General features: G+C 42.7%; 1 protein-coding gene across 4 annotated transcripts in view; it reads left to right on the top strand.

Annotated features, from left to right (window-relative positions):
* pdgfrb (platelet-derived growth factor receptor, beta polypeptide) overlaps positions 1–15,696 on the top strand; it is a 28,521-nt gene that overhangs the window by 10,577 nt on the left and 2,248 nt on the right. Inside the window, exons 2-22 of one of the 4 annotated variants that reach the window (XM_037779559.1) lie at positions 70–147; positions 634–957; positions 2,114–2,371; positions 2,969–3,099; positions 3,815–3,980; positions 4,843–5,023; positions 6,808–6,923; positions 7,772–7,895; positions 8,034–8,245; positions 8,471–8,565; positions 8,710–8,842; positions 9,370–9,474; positions 9,756–9,866; positions 11,627–11,783; positions 11,903–12,069; positions 12,472–12,587; positions 13,291–13,413; positions 13,629–13,740; positions 14,404–14,503; positions 14,583–14,688; positions 14,997–15,286. In XM_037779559.1, coding sequence (XP_037635487.1) covers positions 99–147; positions 634–957; positions 2,114–2,371; positions 2,969–3,099; positions 3,815–3,980; positions 4,843–5,023; positions 6,808–6,923; positions 7,772–7,895; positions 8,034–8,245; positions 8,471–8,565; positions 8,710–8,842; positions 9,370–9,474; positions 9,756–9,866; positions 11,627–11,783; positions 11,903–12,069; positions 12,472–12,587; positions 13,291–13,413; positions 13,629–13,740; positions 14,404–14,503; positions 14,583–14,688; positions 14,997–15,286 — 3,176 coding nt within the window. In that variant the 5' untranslated portion in view covers positions 70–98. The remainder of the gene's footprint in view (positions 1–69; positions 148–633; positions 958–2,113; positions 2,372–2,968; positions 3,100–3,814; positions 3,981–4,842; positions 5,024–6,807; positions 6,924–7,771; positions 7,896–8,033; positions 8,246–8,470; positions 8,566–8,709; positions 8,843–9,369; positions 9,475–9,755; positions 9,867–11,626; positions 11,784–11,902; positions 12,070–12,471; positions 12,588–13,290; positions 13,414–13,628; positions 13,741–14,403; positions 14,504–14,582; positions 14,689–14,996; positions 15,287–15,696) is intronic. The other 3 variants (XM_037779561.1, XM_037779562.1, XM_037779560.1) reach the window with 3 other exon arrangements.

A 15,696-nucleotide genomic window follows, 5' to 3' on the forward strand; every position in this document is an offset into this window, starting at 1 on the left:
CATGCAATGCGTTGGCATAGTATTATATTGTATAGTTTATCGGCATTGTTATCCCTTCTGTTTGTCCAGCAGAACCAAGTGCATTGAAGGCGTCCACAATGAGGAGGGTGATGGCATCCACGCTCCATCTGACAGTCACAGTTACAGGTGAGAACTCAATTTCAATAAAAGGAACACGGGTTTCTTTTGCCGGGGAAGCGAAGAGCATGATGCCAAACTAATAGGGAGAGATCTTTACACTTCTATCCAAATGAAACTTTATACGACTGAAAGGGTCACACACTAAAGACTTGCAGTCATGACAAAGTTGCACTTACTGAGGGGGTAGGATATTTCCAGAGGTTTCATTTAGTGTATATACAGTTACTTGAAGTATAGACACTTACTCTATTGGATTATTTATGAGCCGTCCAGCCTGTGAGATAACAATACTTTGATGTACTGATGCATTCAAACTGACCTCTGCCATTTAAAATACATCTATCACTGACGAGGCATCATTACCCTCCCACATAGCCACTCCAGACAACTCATATCCTTCATCATGTAGAGATAGGACAGGATCTGGCATGTATTGTTGATTTAACCTTTGACCTCCGACCTGACCTTTTTTCTTGTTGTGCCAACCACCAGCAGCAGCTCTCCTGTGTTTCTGCACCGAGCTGAACTGTCTGGAGATCACACCCGACGACAGAGAGCTCGTCCTGGTCGAGGGCTCCTCCTTAACCCTCACCTGCTCCGGCTCAGGGGACCCGACGTGGACGTTCAAGAGGGACGACGTGCCCTACTTCCAAGCAGAACAAGTTCAAAGCGGCGGTCAGAGCTACCAGATCGTGCAGAGCAGCGACACATCCAGCGTTTTGACCTTGTGGAACGTGAGCTGGAAGCACACGGGGGTGTATCAGTGCGTCGATCGACTCACTGGAGAATCTGAGGAGGTGGCTGTTTTTGTCCCAGGTGAGGCCTGGTTTGTCATTTAAAGGGACTCTATGTAAGAATCAGAAATTGCTTGTTAACAGCGACACCTGTGGCCGTTAAGTCAACGAAAGTCAGCGTCCTGTTGCTCGCGCTTGTGCTCGCGCTACATCGACATGAACGAGCATCGCTCAAAACAGTGAGACGACACACGTCAGCTAAAAGTACAATATCACTCTATATTTCAGCTGCTTGGCAGTAATGTTAGCTGACCAGACGAGGGTCTCTCCATGAATCAATGCTGATCCTAGTGTTGGCTTTTCCTGCCTCAGCCTCCTGACCGCGGTCGGAGGGAACAGGGGAGACACCGGAGTTTTGGTCGGAGACGATAACGTTTCTCTCTGCGGAGCCCCGTCACTTCACAAGACACGGGAAACCTCTGTTGGTCTGGAGGAGCTGCAGCAGTTATTTCTGCACAAACGTCCACTGTACATTCACTAGATATTCTCAGAGCTAAACTAACTCTTCTGCAGTGTGGAGTGAGCAGCATGCACGTGAGAGTGGAGCGAGAGAGCGAGTGAGAACGAGTGCGGTGTGTGAGTGAAGGCAGGCAGAGGAGCAGAGTACAGCAGAGACTCCGGTCCTGGAGACCAAAGCTACGGTCTCCTCTGCGTCCTCCGACCGCGGCCAACACCGTTTAACAGACGGGCTTCACTAAATAGAACTTTGCGGTTTTGGTGCTTCCGTGTAGTTTGTGTTGGAGTCTGAGTCTGAACAGCGTAGCCACACGCGAGCGCGCATGGGACACCGACCCGGATTGATTTATACGTGTAAGAAGTTACAAACAGTCCCTTTAACATTGGTAACAATGTTGACATAAGTGACAAAATAAAGTACATTTAGAGAAGTCACTTATTGAGTGAGGTATTGATGCACATTATCCCACAATGCAATGCACAGCTGAAAAAAAAATGTGAACGGTGGTGAGAGAGCACCACAACAAAAATAAGTATTAAATCATTGGGAAAACATTTTGCTTTAAAGTTCATCTGAGACCTTATTATATCATTTTCTGTTAGTATAAAGTGCTAATGTCATGTATACTAACTGTAAAAACAGGATACTATAAAGATGAGTGATAGAGCTGTACACAGCACCACCATTTAGATATTAAAACAAGTTGTGTTTGTGTCCACAGACCCTGATGTGTGGTTCATAGAGAGCTCCCACGGCATGGTGACAAAGACCAGCGAGGAGACCACCATCCCCTGTGTGGTCACCAATCCCAACATCAACGTCACCCTGTACGAGAGGGACACCGAGCTGCCCATCAGGGGGCTATACGTTCCCAGCGAGGGGTACAAGGCCCCGCTGGAGGACAGGACCTACATGTGCCGGGGAGAGCTGAACGAGGAGGTGAAAGAGTCGCAGGCCTTCTACGTCTACAGCATTGTCGGTAGGTGTTACGTCTTATCCCAAAATAAGAAATGTGGTCATTATCGACTCACCCGTGTGTGTGTTGAAACGCCGGAGAACTCAACAATGACACACTCAGAGTCGACCCCTTTAATTCAATCTCAGCCGACACCCAAACTATTAAAGTTAATGAGTCTATCTTTTTAAAGTGTCATAAAAAAATACCCATAAAATGTTCATCACATCTCTTCACACAGCTTATGCAGCATAATCTACAAGTTCGGTAGCCAAGTCCAGAAGTATAATTCATTCTCATATTATCACATATGCTTTGGTCACCATACAACTCTCTGGTGGAGGTCTTGTGTGTGCAGAGAGAGGAGATAATAAGGTAAATACTGGACTTTTTGGTGTCAGAGTGCAATAATCTGGCTAAAAAAACACATTAAAAAGTGCTGCTGCACAAGCTGTAACACTGATGAGATTAAAATATTCATGTCAGGGTTTATTTTTGAACTATTCTGTGACTGATTAGTAGTGAAGGAGACTTTTTTCTTACATATTGTTTTGATAAATCACATCATCGCCACCTCCTCCTCCTTCTCCTCAAACTCTCTCTCTTCTCTTCCCGTCCCAGTCCCGGAGGCCATCGACGCCTACGTCAATGCGTCAAAGACTGTCCTGAAGCAGGGCGAACCGCTGACGGTCAACTGCACGGTGCACGGAGTGGAGCTGGTGTATTTCTCCTGGGATATCCCCAACAGAGAGGTGAGTAGGAGTGGAGCAAGAACAAGCGCTTTTGTTCAGCTTTTTCCCCCTGCGTGATCACTCTCAAGGCCTCATGGCCGAGCCCAAATCGCATCAAGATGTAGAGACACACCTCAATTCTTTATCCCGCTGTGAAACTCTACTGATAACATGCGTTGTTGGTATTGTAATAATGATGAAGGAGGAAAAACTCACCTACGCATGCCATCAAGGGGAAGATAAATATCCTTTTTCAAATAAAAAATGACTTACTCCCATACACACTTTTCTCTGCTTTATTAGTCAACGTTTTGGTCAACAAGGACCTTCATCAGGACATTAAAAAGATAAAATGGTGGTGTGTGTTCTTTTAAACACCAAATCAATGTGATTGGATGATTGGAAGTGTCTGCCATCCCTATTGGTTGAGGAAGTGACATCATCACATGTCAAACAAAGAACATCAAACATGCATCACTATTGAAGGAAAACATTAATAATCTTACCATAAGTTATCAGGGCACATGATCATAAGTATATAAAATGACACATTAAAAACATTGCTTGGTCAATTTACTAACAGCAACTCAAACTACAAGATCAAGCTCTGTTATCCAAAAGGCTTCTCGAAGATAAATATCCTGACACATTTCATGAAGCCTCGTTATGCAGATGATATCATATTCAACACGATAATAAAAATGTCACCTCCTCGTCGTTCCCCTCTCTCTTCAAGGTCGTCGAGGTCGAGCCGCTGACAGACGTCCTGTCCGCCATGCACATGCGCTCCTGCCTCATCTTCCCTCGTGCCACGGTGGCCCACAGCGGAAGCTACGTGTGCCATGTCCACGAGAGCGTCCAAGACCAGATGGCCTCTGCCAGCGTCAACATCACAGTGCTCGGTTAGACTAACCCACACACACACACGCACGCACATACACGCACACACACACACACACACACACACACACACACACACACACACACACACAGAACTAAAACAAACTGATGCTGGACAGATTATTATTGTGTTTCGCTGTCAGAGGGAAGACTGCTTATTATGTAAACCTTTACAACTCAAGGTGAAAGAGGTGATCCTTTTTGAAGGAAATGAAGACGACTTCTATTTATTTCTGTTCAAAGTGTGAAATAAACCGTTCGCATGGTGTGGATGCCTTAAATAACTTCATACTGGGGGATACGTCAAGTTTATATTTAGACTTTTTTTGGGAATAAACTCCAAATACACAAGAAATAACGTCAATAAGCCCAACAACGCAGTGGATTTGTGATCTTCTTGAGCAGCAACTTGAGGGCCGATAGAAGCAGGATTCATCGTGCTGAACTTCTCTTCCTCGGTCGCTTGACAGTCGCTGAATGCGTTCTGGTTGGTGAATGCTTATTCTATCTGCAGCGAGGTGTGTTATGTTTATAAAATCCTTGAATAACTTGAACCGCCACGCTCCATGGAGACTAGGACAGTTTAGTAGCTCTCAGTGGAAAAGACAGATAGTGTCTGGCAACAGAAGGTCAGCAACCGACCGGCAGCAGCAGCAGCACGGTACTGTCTCCAGCCTGAAGTAATATAATCAATTATATATAATTAGGCTATAATCAATCATTTTTATATTTTATATAACAATGTATCGCATGACCACTTGTATATGAAAGAGGTCGCTTGTAGTGAGGTAATTTTATAATAACATTTGTGCAGACGATCGTGCGCATTATGTTGCTGATGATATTATTTTCTTTCCTCCTCAGAACGAGGCTTCGTGGACGTGAAGGCCGCTCAGCAACAGAACATTTCAGCCAAGCTGCAGGAGAACGTGGAGCTGAGGGTGGAGATAGAAGCCTACCCTCCCCCTCAGGTCCGCTGGAGCAAAGACGGCGCCACCATCAAGGGAGACAAAACCATCATAACCAGAGCAGAGCACGAGATCAGGTGAGACATACCAACCAAAGCCCATTAAAAAACAAAAACACCCTACATACCATAAAGCAATTGAAGATATTTAAATAATTAGCTCCTGACCTCTGTTAGGGTGACGTCCAGCTCTTGTCAGTCATCACCAGATAAGGCCTCCGCAGAGAGAAACACAATCCTCTCTGGAGGGCAGGACTCCAATCATTCATCACACGGGAACCCTAAACACAGAATACCTGTCACAACTCACAAATGTCTGTCAGTAAAAAGGCCAAACAACGTGGTAATTGCAGGATCGTGTTTTCACATTTTTGCCAACACACATTAAAAATCAAAAAGACAAAGTGAAATATCGTCGATGTGCTCGATGCACAGATGGAGAAACAAGCCTTCTGTTAACAAACACCACCGAGCCCCTCTCCCCACTCTATTCTTTATAGTAAACTTAATACTGAATTTAAACAAAAATAAATTAGTGAACAGTACATGACGACATCGGGTGTTTCTTTTCTTAAAGCTGAAGTTGGCAGATTGGAGCAAATATGATTTAAAAATATTTATTTTTATAAAACGGTCGCTATATCGTGACAGTAGAACATGAAACAGGTAACCTGAAATAAATCATATTCCTCTGTGTCCTCCGGTGCTCCTAACGGCATCTGCAAGATTTCACAGACCGGAGGAAAACAAGCAGTAAGAGTTGATCTGATCTGATCAGCTGCCGTCTATGAGAGCCGGCTGTAAATCACTCACGAACTCCGACCAAACGGTCAAACTAGGCAGCGCTGATCAAATATGAATCAATATTCTGTTACATTAATGCCTATTCCTCTCCTCACGTTATCAGATCATCTTATAGTGCACGGTTTAGCTGTAAAATTAGAAAGTTTGTGACGCCGCCGCCATTGTGAAATCTGGTGAAGGAATGCCAAGTTCCGGTCAAATGACCGGAGGTCAGCCAATAGGAACGCTCTCTCAATGAAATGACCTGTGATTGGTCAAAGTCTCCCGTCTAAAGCTTGAAAACAGAGCCATGAGGAGGATCAGAAGTCTAGTTATCTCTCAGAACACTTGAATTACAATATGCTGAAAGGTTATTATGGGATTTTTGCCCAATGATGCCAAAAAAATACTGCCTACTGCAGCTTTAAATATCCCGCTGAGTTCCCTGGAAATAAATCGCGAACTGATTTTGTACTCCCAGAAGGAGTGGAGATACGTCACCAGATAAAGAGAGCATGATTCATTTTGTACAAGATAAGAAGGGTGATATGCAGCCTGTAGAGAATCTTGTACTCCCTTTGTTTCCCGTAAAAGTAGATATAATCAACTCTTTGGCCTCCTGAAAAACATCTTTGAAATATTCATTACTCAAATCTCTCATCCCTTTGTGACAAATATTTGTTAGCTCATACATATTGTCATCATCAGCGTGATCCAACAAGCCGTAATGCCAGTTTAAATACTTCAGGTGAGACACAGACACCAATCAGGAAAAGGGAACTACATAATTACCTAATGGTAATCATCTGTGGCTGCACCGTCACGACACATCAGCTCAACAGAGGAGTGGCCAAAAAACAGTCAAAGACAACCAACAATATAATGAAAGAAGTATATATACATATCTTGAAAAGCCCACATGGCAAAAGCCACTCCATAAAATAGTGACACACTCATCGATAACACATAATTGATATACATTTTCTACTGAGGAAAGACATAAATGAATTCAATGCAAAAGAGCAGTGAATAGTCATATATATATATCTTACCTTTTGTACACGTGTCTTGTACCTCAGGTATGTCACTATGCTCACCTTGGTGAGGGTGAGGACGGAGCAGAAGGGCCTCTACAGCGTCCTCGTCACAAACGGAGATGACACGAAGGAAGTGACCTTTGACCTGGAGGTCCAAGGTGAGAGGCTGTTTCTTAGACTGCAGTCTTGGGTTGCGTTCGAAAAGTCAAAAAATTACGTCCTAACGTCTTTTTCCTAACCTTGATCTCGATGGAAAACGTCATGAGGTCAAGGAAAGATGAGAAGGAGAATTCAGAAGGACTTCGGGAAAGACAATCTCCGACTGTTCTTTCACTGTAAGCTCTGTAATTATGATGCGACGGCGGCGGATGTTGGAAGATGGACTACAAAAGGTGCTGCTTCCTTCGTGCGTTGTTCAATAGGTCTTTCAATGACAGACTCCTTCACCCGTGGTGTGTGAAAGAGAGATACCACAGGTCCTCCTGCTGCTGTAACAGTCTACATCAACATATAATAAAGGTTATCTGACCTAACGTGGACAAGCGGTGAAAAATATCACCTCATTGCCGAGGTTGGACCTGAAATAAACAAACGAATATATGATAAATATTGAGTTGATTGTTGGAGTTATGGAGAAGGTGTAGGTCGCTTTAAATGCTGCGGCCGCAAGGAATTGTGGGACGTTATTCTCTCGTTTCCTTTGGTAAAGGATGCTCCAGTGTATCCTCTGTTAAAGGAGATAATAAAGGAAGCATTGAAGCTCCTTTCCGTAACATTTAGAGGATTCAAACAGCTCTTATCACGGCTGCTGCTGAGGTACTTCGGGGTCATTTCACTCCGTTAGGAACCTTCCTGAGAGAAAAGGACTATTCGAACGCAACCCTGGTCTTGAAGGAGAGACAATTTGAAAGTAATGTTTTTGCATAAGAAAAATCAGGTGACAGACTTTTGTTTTTATGCATGTCAGTAATGATTAATGGCCTGCTGCACCCCCCCCCGTGTGTAGTTCCCTCTCAGATTAAAGCGCTGACTGACCACCACCTCCCTGGGAAGAGACACTTGGTGACCTGCGTAGCCGAGGGGGTCCCAACCCCGACCATCCAGTGGTACAGCTGTGACAGCATGCACCAGTAAGTCGCCCATTCATCACTGAACTGTCACATAACACCCCCCCGCCCGGTGTTTGATCGTACACAGAAACAGATTTGACTTTCAAATTCTGTGTGTGTCTGCTTTGACCGCTGATCTCGTGTCCTCTCTGTCTGCAGGTGCAGCAACCAGACGGCGGTGTGGCAGCCGCTGACACCGGCGCCAGAGGTGCTGAGCATCCAGACCAACGTCAGCTACAGCGAGACTCTTAAAACCAGCCGGGTGGAGAGCAAGGTGACCTTCCACAAGCCCCAGCAGGTCACAGTGCGCTGCGAGACCAGCAACCGAGCGGGACTCCTCGACAGGAGAGACGTCAAACTGGTGTCCAGCAGTAGGTGTCACAAGAAAATCTCCCATTGTAGTTTATATTCCAGAGCCATTTGAAGGACATGTCTGACATTATAGTGTCTGTATGTTTACCATAGATCTGTCTAAGTATAACTTTCTTTAGAAAATCATCGCCAACATGTTTATAAAGTGAAGATTTATGTGAGACAACTTGGTTAAATGTTCTGTTTGAATTCACAACCTTTCCTTCATCTCTTGCCTGTTGCAGCGCTGTACTCCCAGGTGGCAGTATTGGCTGCTGTTTTAGCCTTGGTGGTCCTCATTATCATATCTATCATCATCCTCATCTTTGTGTGGAGGAAGGTGAGAAACATTTCTTTCTTTTAGTCCCTCTCTTCACAATCATATGTAAATAAAAAGTATAGTGAATCAAAATGTAGAAAAGAAGCCTTTTTGTGTTTGTTTTGGTGTTTCAGTTTCGTTCTCGTTGTGTGTTTTTGTTCTCAGAAACCTCGCTATGAGATCAGGTGGAAGGTGATAGAGTCGGTGAGCCAGGACGGTCATGAGTACATCTATGTGGACCCCATCCACCTGCCTTATGACCTGGCCTGGGAAATGCAGCGAGACAACCTGGTGCTCGGTGAGTCAGAATGGAGAGCTGTGAAGCCCAATGAGACACTTTATATGAAATATGGCTGTAAGAATGAACTAAAAAATAAAAGACATAAAGGTTGTTAGTTGCAACTAAAATGTGTCTGTATCACTTGTTAATATCAGACTTTAAGAGCAGAGAAAGGATTACGTAGCACCAGGTGACTGTGGTGCTGTGGGTGGTTTGGGTCGTCTGAGCGTAGTCGAGGCCAGAATACTAAGTGAGCTTTGTTAGACTTGTCTTCTTGGCTCTAATCCCACCTCGTCTTCAAAGCTCTTTGTTTCTGATGATGTGTCGTCGGTAGTCAGCTGCTCATTACAAACAGGAAGCTTCCACGTTAGACCACTTCTTAAGAAATGTCCTCTGGACCATCTGTTAGAAGCTGCTCGAGCCGGTTACCAGAGAAATGGGTTGATATTTTACTGAGCAGAGACGGTCGTCCCCCCGTCTCTGTTCAGGTCTCACCATGTGCTCCATTCACACTCCGTCCCACTGAGCCTCTCTTTGTGTTTCAGGTCGCACTCTTGGATCAGGAGCCTTTGGCAGGGTGGTCGAGGCAACTGCTTACGGTCTCACGCATTCCCAGTCCAGCACTAAAGTGGCCGTGAAAATGCTGAAATGTAAGACATACGATGTAAAGAACACAGTGGAAAGCCGTGTGCGTATTTGTGTGGACCACAGCAGAGCCCCCCCCCTGCATACATTTATTGTGACACCAGTGCCGTATTCCTGCAGCAGCCTGCTGAGCTGTAGTTTGGTTGCCAGCCTGGTTTGAGTTTCAGCCAACAGGTCATTGAGCAGTTTGGCAAGGAGGCAGTGTGTCCTGGTCTCAGTACGTTTAGTCCTCCTGTTCTCATACTGCCCTACACCTTTATTTACCTCTCTCTCTGTCACCATCCAGCTACAGCCAGGAGGAGTGAGACTCAGGCTCTGATGTCAGAGTTGAAGATCATGAGTCACCTGGGTCCTCACCTCAACATCGTCAACCTGCTGGGAGCTTGCACCAAACATGGTGAGCATCACATCACAGTGAGCACCAGAGCTACGCCAACACCTGTGATAGTTTATGCATTAACAGTATCTTAGATCAGCTGTGAGCATTTTCTTCAGTTGGCTGAGGTGCCTACTTTTGCAAAAACACATTTTTTTCCATTAAAACGCTCTGAAAAAGCGAAGTCCCGTCTCTTCACAGTGAAGATAGTTTAGCATGCTCTTAAATGTTACTGTAAAAACTCATATGCTCAGTATAAAATATAAATAGATTTACATTTGATTTCTTCCTCTGATTAAGTAACAGACATTTCTTACTTCTTAGAGAAGAATGCGAGACAGTTAAGATTTCATGCAAAGGGTTCAAACATTCACGTGTCTTCAGAGGTTGTTGCACACCTATGCATGATCTCAACTATTTATAACACGTTTATTTATTAACCACAGTTATGTAAAGGTCAGTGTTAGATTTAATAGCAACACACAGAATGTTTACTTCAACAATTATATGTGGCAAAGAGTGGTGGGGACAGAAAGTTGGAAGTAGATGAGCAGACAACGCCACCGTGGGGACTGCTTGCACACCAGGAAACACTAAACACCTCGAATACCGTTCTGGTAAATGGATAAGACACACAGATTAGTTACGGAGGAGGCAGGGCGAGTTTGCAAAAGAAGTCAAACCTTAACTTAGGCCTATACAATATTATTTAGGTGACTAATGTATAAACTTAATTAAATAAAATGTCATTCTCATATGTAATGTTCATTCTATATAGTATTAATTTAGTCCCGATAACCTCTCCTGTATATATATATCTCTAACTTGTGATTCCACCCGTATATATAAAAATTATAAATTTTCACTTAGTCCCATATGCATATAGCTCTATGTACATAACCTCTCTGTGTATATAGATATAAATGTTACTCCACCTTTATATACTATTTTATTCTTTATAATACTGTTATACACATTTTTTTTTTATCAGCGTGTATCTTATAGATAAACTCTTATTCATCATAATATAACACATGTTGATTCTTTGCACCTTAACTACAACCTGTATATATGTATATGTACTGTACATATACTGCATATATATATATCTTTATTTGTATATTTCATTTCATTTCAAAATGTATTTCGAACATGTAGAATACAAAAAAAAAGAAAGAAAAAGAGAAATATCATACCAACAAGTGGACAGCCAGAAATAAATAGTATTTACATACAATGAAAAGCATAAGAAAAAGAAATTGTCAAACACTTGATGCTTTGATTTACATATTCGAAAAGAAGTGAGAAGAAGTACAATGTATTTAATCCCACCCCTTCTCCATAAGTCATTCATTAATAATAAACCAGCTTCCTTATTGAGCCATACATATACTCTAATTCAATTTTATTAAATTTGTCTAAATATAATTATCTTTTATCTCTGTCATACAGAAATATAAATTAATTACTGATATAATTATCCTTGTAAAAATATACATGTGTTATATATTGTCTTAATCAGCACTTTACTAGTTTGCACTCTGCATTTTGTTGTACTTGTACTTGTACTATGTGCAACGACAATAAATCTAATCTAATTTAAATAACCCCCTTTTTTTAAGTTCATATTACTGTAAAGGCTTTCATAAATATTTAACTAACTTCATCTAGATTAATATGTGCTTTTTTAGTGTATATTTTTGCTTGTATGAAAAGTAAATGTGCCGTGCCAATAGTGAAATCAATGTTTTTATTTTGATTTCTCTCCTTCCACCAATCAGGCCCTCTGTATCTGGTGACCGAGTACTGTCGCTATGGCGACCTGGTGGACTACCTGCACAGGAACAAGCACAGCCTCCTGCAGAGCTACGCTGAGAAGAACCAGGACGACGGCTGCCTCATCTCTGGAGGAAGCACTCCGCTCAGCCAGAGGAAAGGGTGAGAAAAAGAACACACAAACCAATGTGTAGAGATAGAAACAGACGTCTTCCTCACATAAAGTTTGATATGATGAAGACACGTGACTAAATATGGATTCATGTGGTGTATCCCTCCAGCTACGTGTCCTTCGGCAGTGAGAGTGATGGAGGATACATGGACATGAGTAAAGACGAGCCCACCATCTACATGCCTATGCAGGAGCAGATGGACTCCATCAAGTACGCCGACATCCAGCCGTCTCCGTACGAGTCTCCCTACCAGCACGACGTCTACCAGGAACAAGGTTTGATTTGTGTGTTGATATGAATCTGTAGACTTCGGTTGTGTGGAGAATTCAGTACACAGGAAACAAGGAAGGATGATAAACACTGGTAGTGCAGTATGATGCGAGGCCAACCAATAATGCATGTCACGAACACATGAATTGTTTTCGCCTCTTAAATCAATACATCAGTTCGCATTCTCTCTGCTCTTTGATCAAAAAGGACTCACAAATGTCACAGCATATGAAGGGCATGAGCTTAATTTCAGCCCATGCAGTCACAGGACATCTGTTGGAGTTCCCCCAACAACAGCAACACAATGTCTTCATTCATGAGATGCTCCCCACCTTCTTCTTCTTCCTTTCCTCTTCTTCTTCTTCTTCTCATTGTTTGGTCATCTCACCTTGTCATCGTGTGTTCAGGTGACGGAGGCAGATTGGACCTGGCCATCAGCGACTCTTCCGCTCTCACCTACGAAGATCTGTTGGGCTTCAGCTACCAAGTGGCAAAGGGGATGGAGTTCCTCGCCTCCAAGAATGTAGGATATTAAAAAAATAATGTTGCATGAGATGTAGCTGCTGATATTCACTGGATTCTGTGAGTTTGTTTACATTTAAAGGGATAGTTCCACATTTTGGGAAATCTCTCAGTTTAGTTTAGCACAGGGGTCAGCGACCTTTACTATCAAAAGAGACATTTTAGGCAAAGAAAAAAACTAAAATCTGTCTGGAGCTGCAAAACATTTGATCATTGTGATGAAGGTAACACAGTTTATAGTCCAAGTATATAATATATAAGTTTAATGCAGTGAGGGCCAAAGAGACAATGTACTACGGAGTATTAGGGCCACATTGAGGGAAAAAACATCTGAGATTTACAGAATAAAGTCAGAATATTACGAGAAAAAAAGTTGTAATATTACGAGAATAAAGTCATAACTTTATGAGAAAAAAAGGCGTAATATTACGAGAAAAAAGTCGTAATATTACGAGAATAAAGTCATAACTTTACGAGAAAAAAAGAAAATAACACGTAAAATTCCTACTTTATAATACTATGACTTTATTCTCGTAATCTCAGATTTATTTTTCTTCCTCAATGTGACCCTCTCTGAAGACAACAAAAAGCCACCTAGCACCTCCACAACTCACTAATTAACACTTTTATATCTTGTTTGTTTAATCTGTACAAAGACTGAAATGTGAAAGCAACTATTTTAATAGAATTTAATTCCACCACAGTGCGTCCATCGTGACCTCGCTGCCAGGAACGTGTTGATCTGCGAGGGCAAACTGGTGAAGATCTGTGACTTCGGCCTGGCCAGAGACATCATGCACGATTCCAACTACATCTCTAAAGGCAGCGTAAGTATCAAATCAGAAAGGATAAAAAAATATATATATATATTGTTCCTATAAAGTTTGACAGCGACAAAAGCGAAATGAATGTAATGTAATTTAGCTAAATATCACAATGCAAATAAAATCATTAGTGGGGCCGCAGTGGAAGCAAATATAAGTGCAAACTGGACTCTTTAAATCTAATATCTAATATGTAATGTCTCATTTCTTTCATTCAGACCTTCCTGCCCCTGAAGTGGATGGCACCAGAGAGTATTTTCCATAATTTGTACACCACCCTGAGCGATGTGTGGTCATATGGCATTCTTCTTTGGGAGATTTTCACACTTGGTCAGTAAAAAAAAATAAAAATGTACGCACATTAACACGCATAAAAAAGCCAATAACCCGAACTGGTTTACACATTAGAGGGATTAATCTTCTATATCACATTGTACAGTTTTTAACCCTTCTTGAAGCCACACAATCATTCCCGGACTCCCCCCTGCATTCTACTAAACTGTAAATTATGTGTTTCAAGGTGTCTGAAATGACAATGAATGCAAAGCAAATTTCAAATTCCACGTCTGATTGAAAGCCCATACCAGTTTGTTCGAAGACCCGTACGACGTCTCTCAACCTCATTAGGCACAGTCAAGCTTTGAAATCAGCATTTCCTCCTTTTTTTTTTTTTTAAACCCCCCCTTCTTGCCACGTTTTTTTGGGACCTACCATGAAAACAAAGGACACAATTTATTTCGTTCTTAAACTTAAGCCCAAGTGGTGAAAAAAAACAACTCACAATCCAGCCTCTGTAAGAGATAACCAAAGATTCTCTGTGCTTCCCCGTCTTAATCTGACTTTCACTGGACCTTTTAGAACAGTTTTTTCTGGGTCAGAACAACAACATCAGTTGGGTGTGATCTTCCCGGAAAATAAATGTGCATGACTTCAGATTTATGGTTCAAGATAGACGTCTAGACTGTGCATTAACTTATGAAATGCATTCTGCAGGAGGAACCCCCTACCCTGATCTGCCCATGAACGAGTTGTTCTACAGCGCTCTGAAGAGAGGCTACCGCATGGCCAAACCTGCCCACGCCTCTGATGAAGTGTGAGTGTGACCTCTCCACTAATGTCACCTCTCCAGTAACTCAGACATGAACATGAAATGAATTGTATTTGTGTTGCAGTTATGACATCATGAAGAAGTGCTGGGATGAGACGTTTGAGAAAAGGCCTGAGTTCTCCTTCCTGGTCCACAGTGTTGGGAACATGCTGGCAGACAGCTATAAAAAGGTACTTTGTTTATGTATTATTATATAACTATGTGCTTGGACTCTATTCCACACATTTGGGTGAGTTTATCTACCAATTCATCCGTCCACTCGACCACTCAGAGTCAGCCTATCTGCCCCCTAGTGGCTGCTTGGAGGAGACTTGCAAAATAAACTTCAGTTCACAGTTTGATTCCTCACTGATTCTTAAAGTAGAAAGTTTTTATCAGCTGTGATGTAAAATCTTTGCTGCTCAATGTTTCCTATCTTTAACCTCAAGCACACATCTGCTGATGAATTCCTCACCAACTATTGTCCCCTCGGCAACAGAAATACAGCCAAGTGAACGACAACTTCCTGAAGAGTGACCACCCGGCAGTCGCCCGCACCAAACCCAGACTGTCCTCGCCCTTTCCCATCGCCAACCCGGCGTTCGGCTCCCCACCGCCCCCCCTCTACGTCCCCCCGGACCCCTACAGCCAGAGCCCGAGCCCCTCAGAGTTTGGACCGGAGGCAGACACGCAGGAAGTCATAACTTCATACAACGAATACATCATCCCCATCCCAGACCCCAAGCCGGAGGACGTATTCACTGACGTGCCGTCAGAAAGCCCTGCAAGGTACAGAGCTGCTGCACATGTTTGCCAAATGCTGGCATTACAAGACAGATGAGGATGTATTTGCTTTACAAGAGCAGTTTTTTTTTTCCACCACACACCCACTCATCCAGATGTTGAGCTGAGACAATAGCTGCATTATGGAGGCAGATATAAACATGCAGCCGAGCAAAGGTTGGCCAAATAAATGTTTAACTGCACAAAAATCCAGATATATTTACAAATGTAATCACAGTTTTAGAAGAGGATTTAGTTGTTGTTTAGTAGAAGTCAGTTTAGGGAGTATTAGCAGATTCCAACCCTTTGTTTTGAATCTTGGCAGTGGGGCGATAGTTTTGTTTTACATTTCTGGATCATAGATTTGAGTTTAAACATTGTGGTTTTGGTTTGAGGTGTTTGGCCCGCTTGAGCGA

This window comes from Sebastes umbrosus, chromosome 9, assembly GCF_015220745.1.
Source record: "Sebastes umbrosus isolate fSebUmb1 chromosome 9, fSebUmb1.pri, whole genome shotgun sequence".
In the NCBI taxonomy this organism is placed as follows: domain Eukaryota; kingdom Metazoa; phylum Chordata; class Actinopteri; order Perciformes; family Sebastidae; genus Sebastes; species Sebastes umbrosus.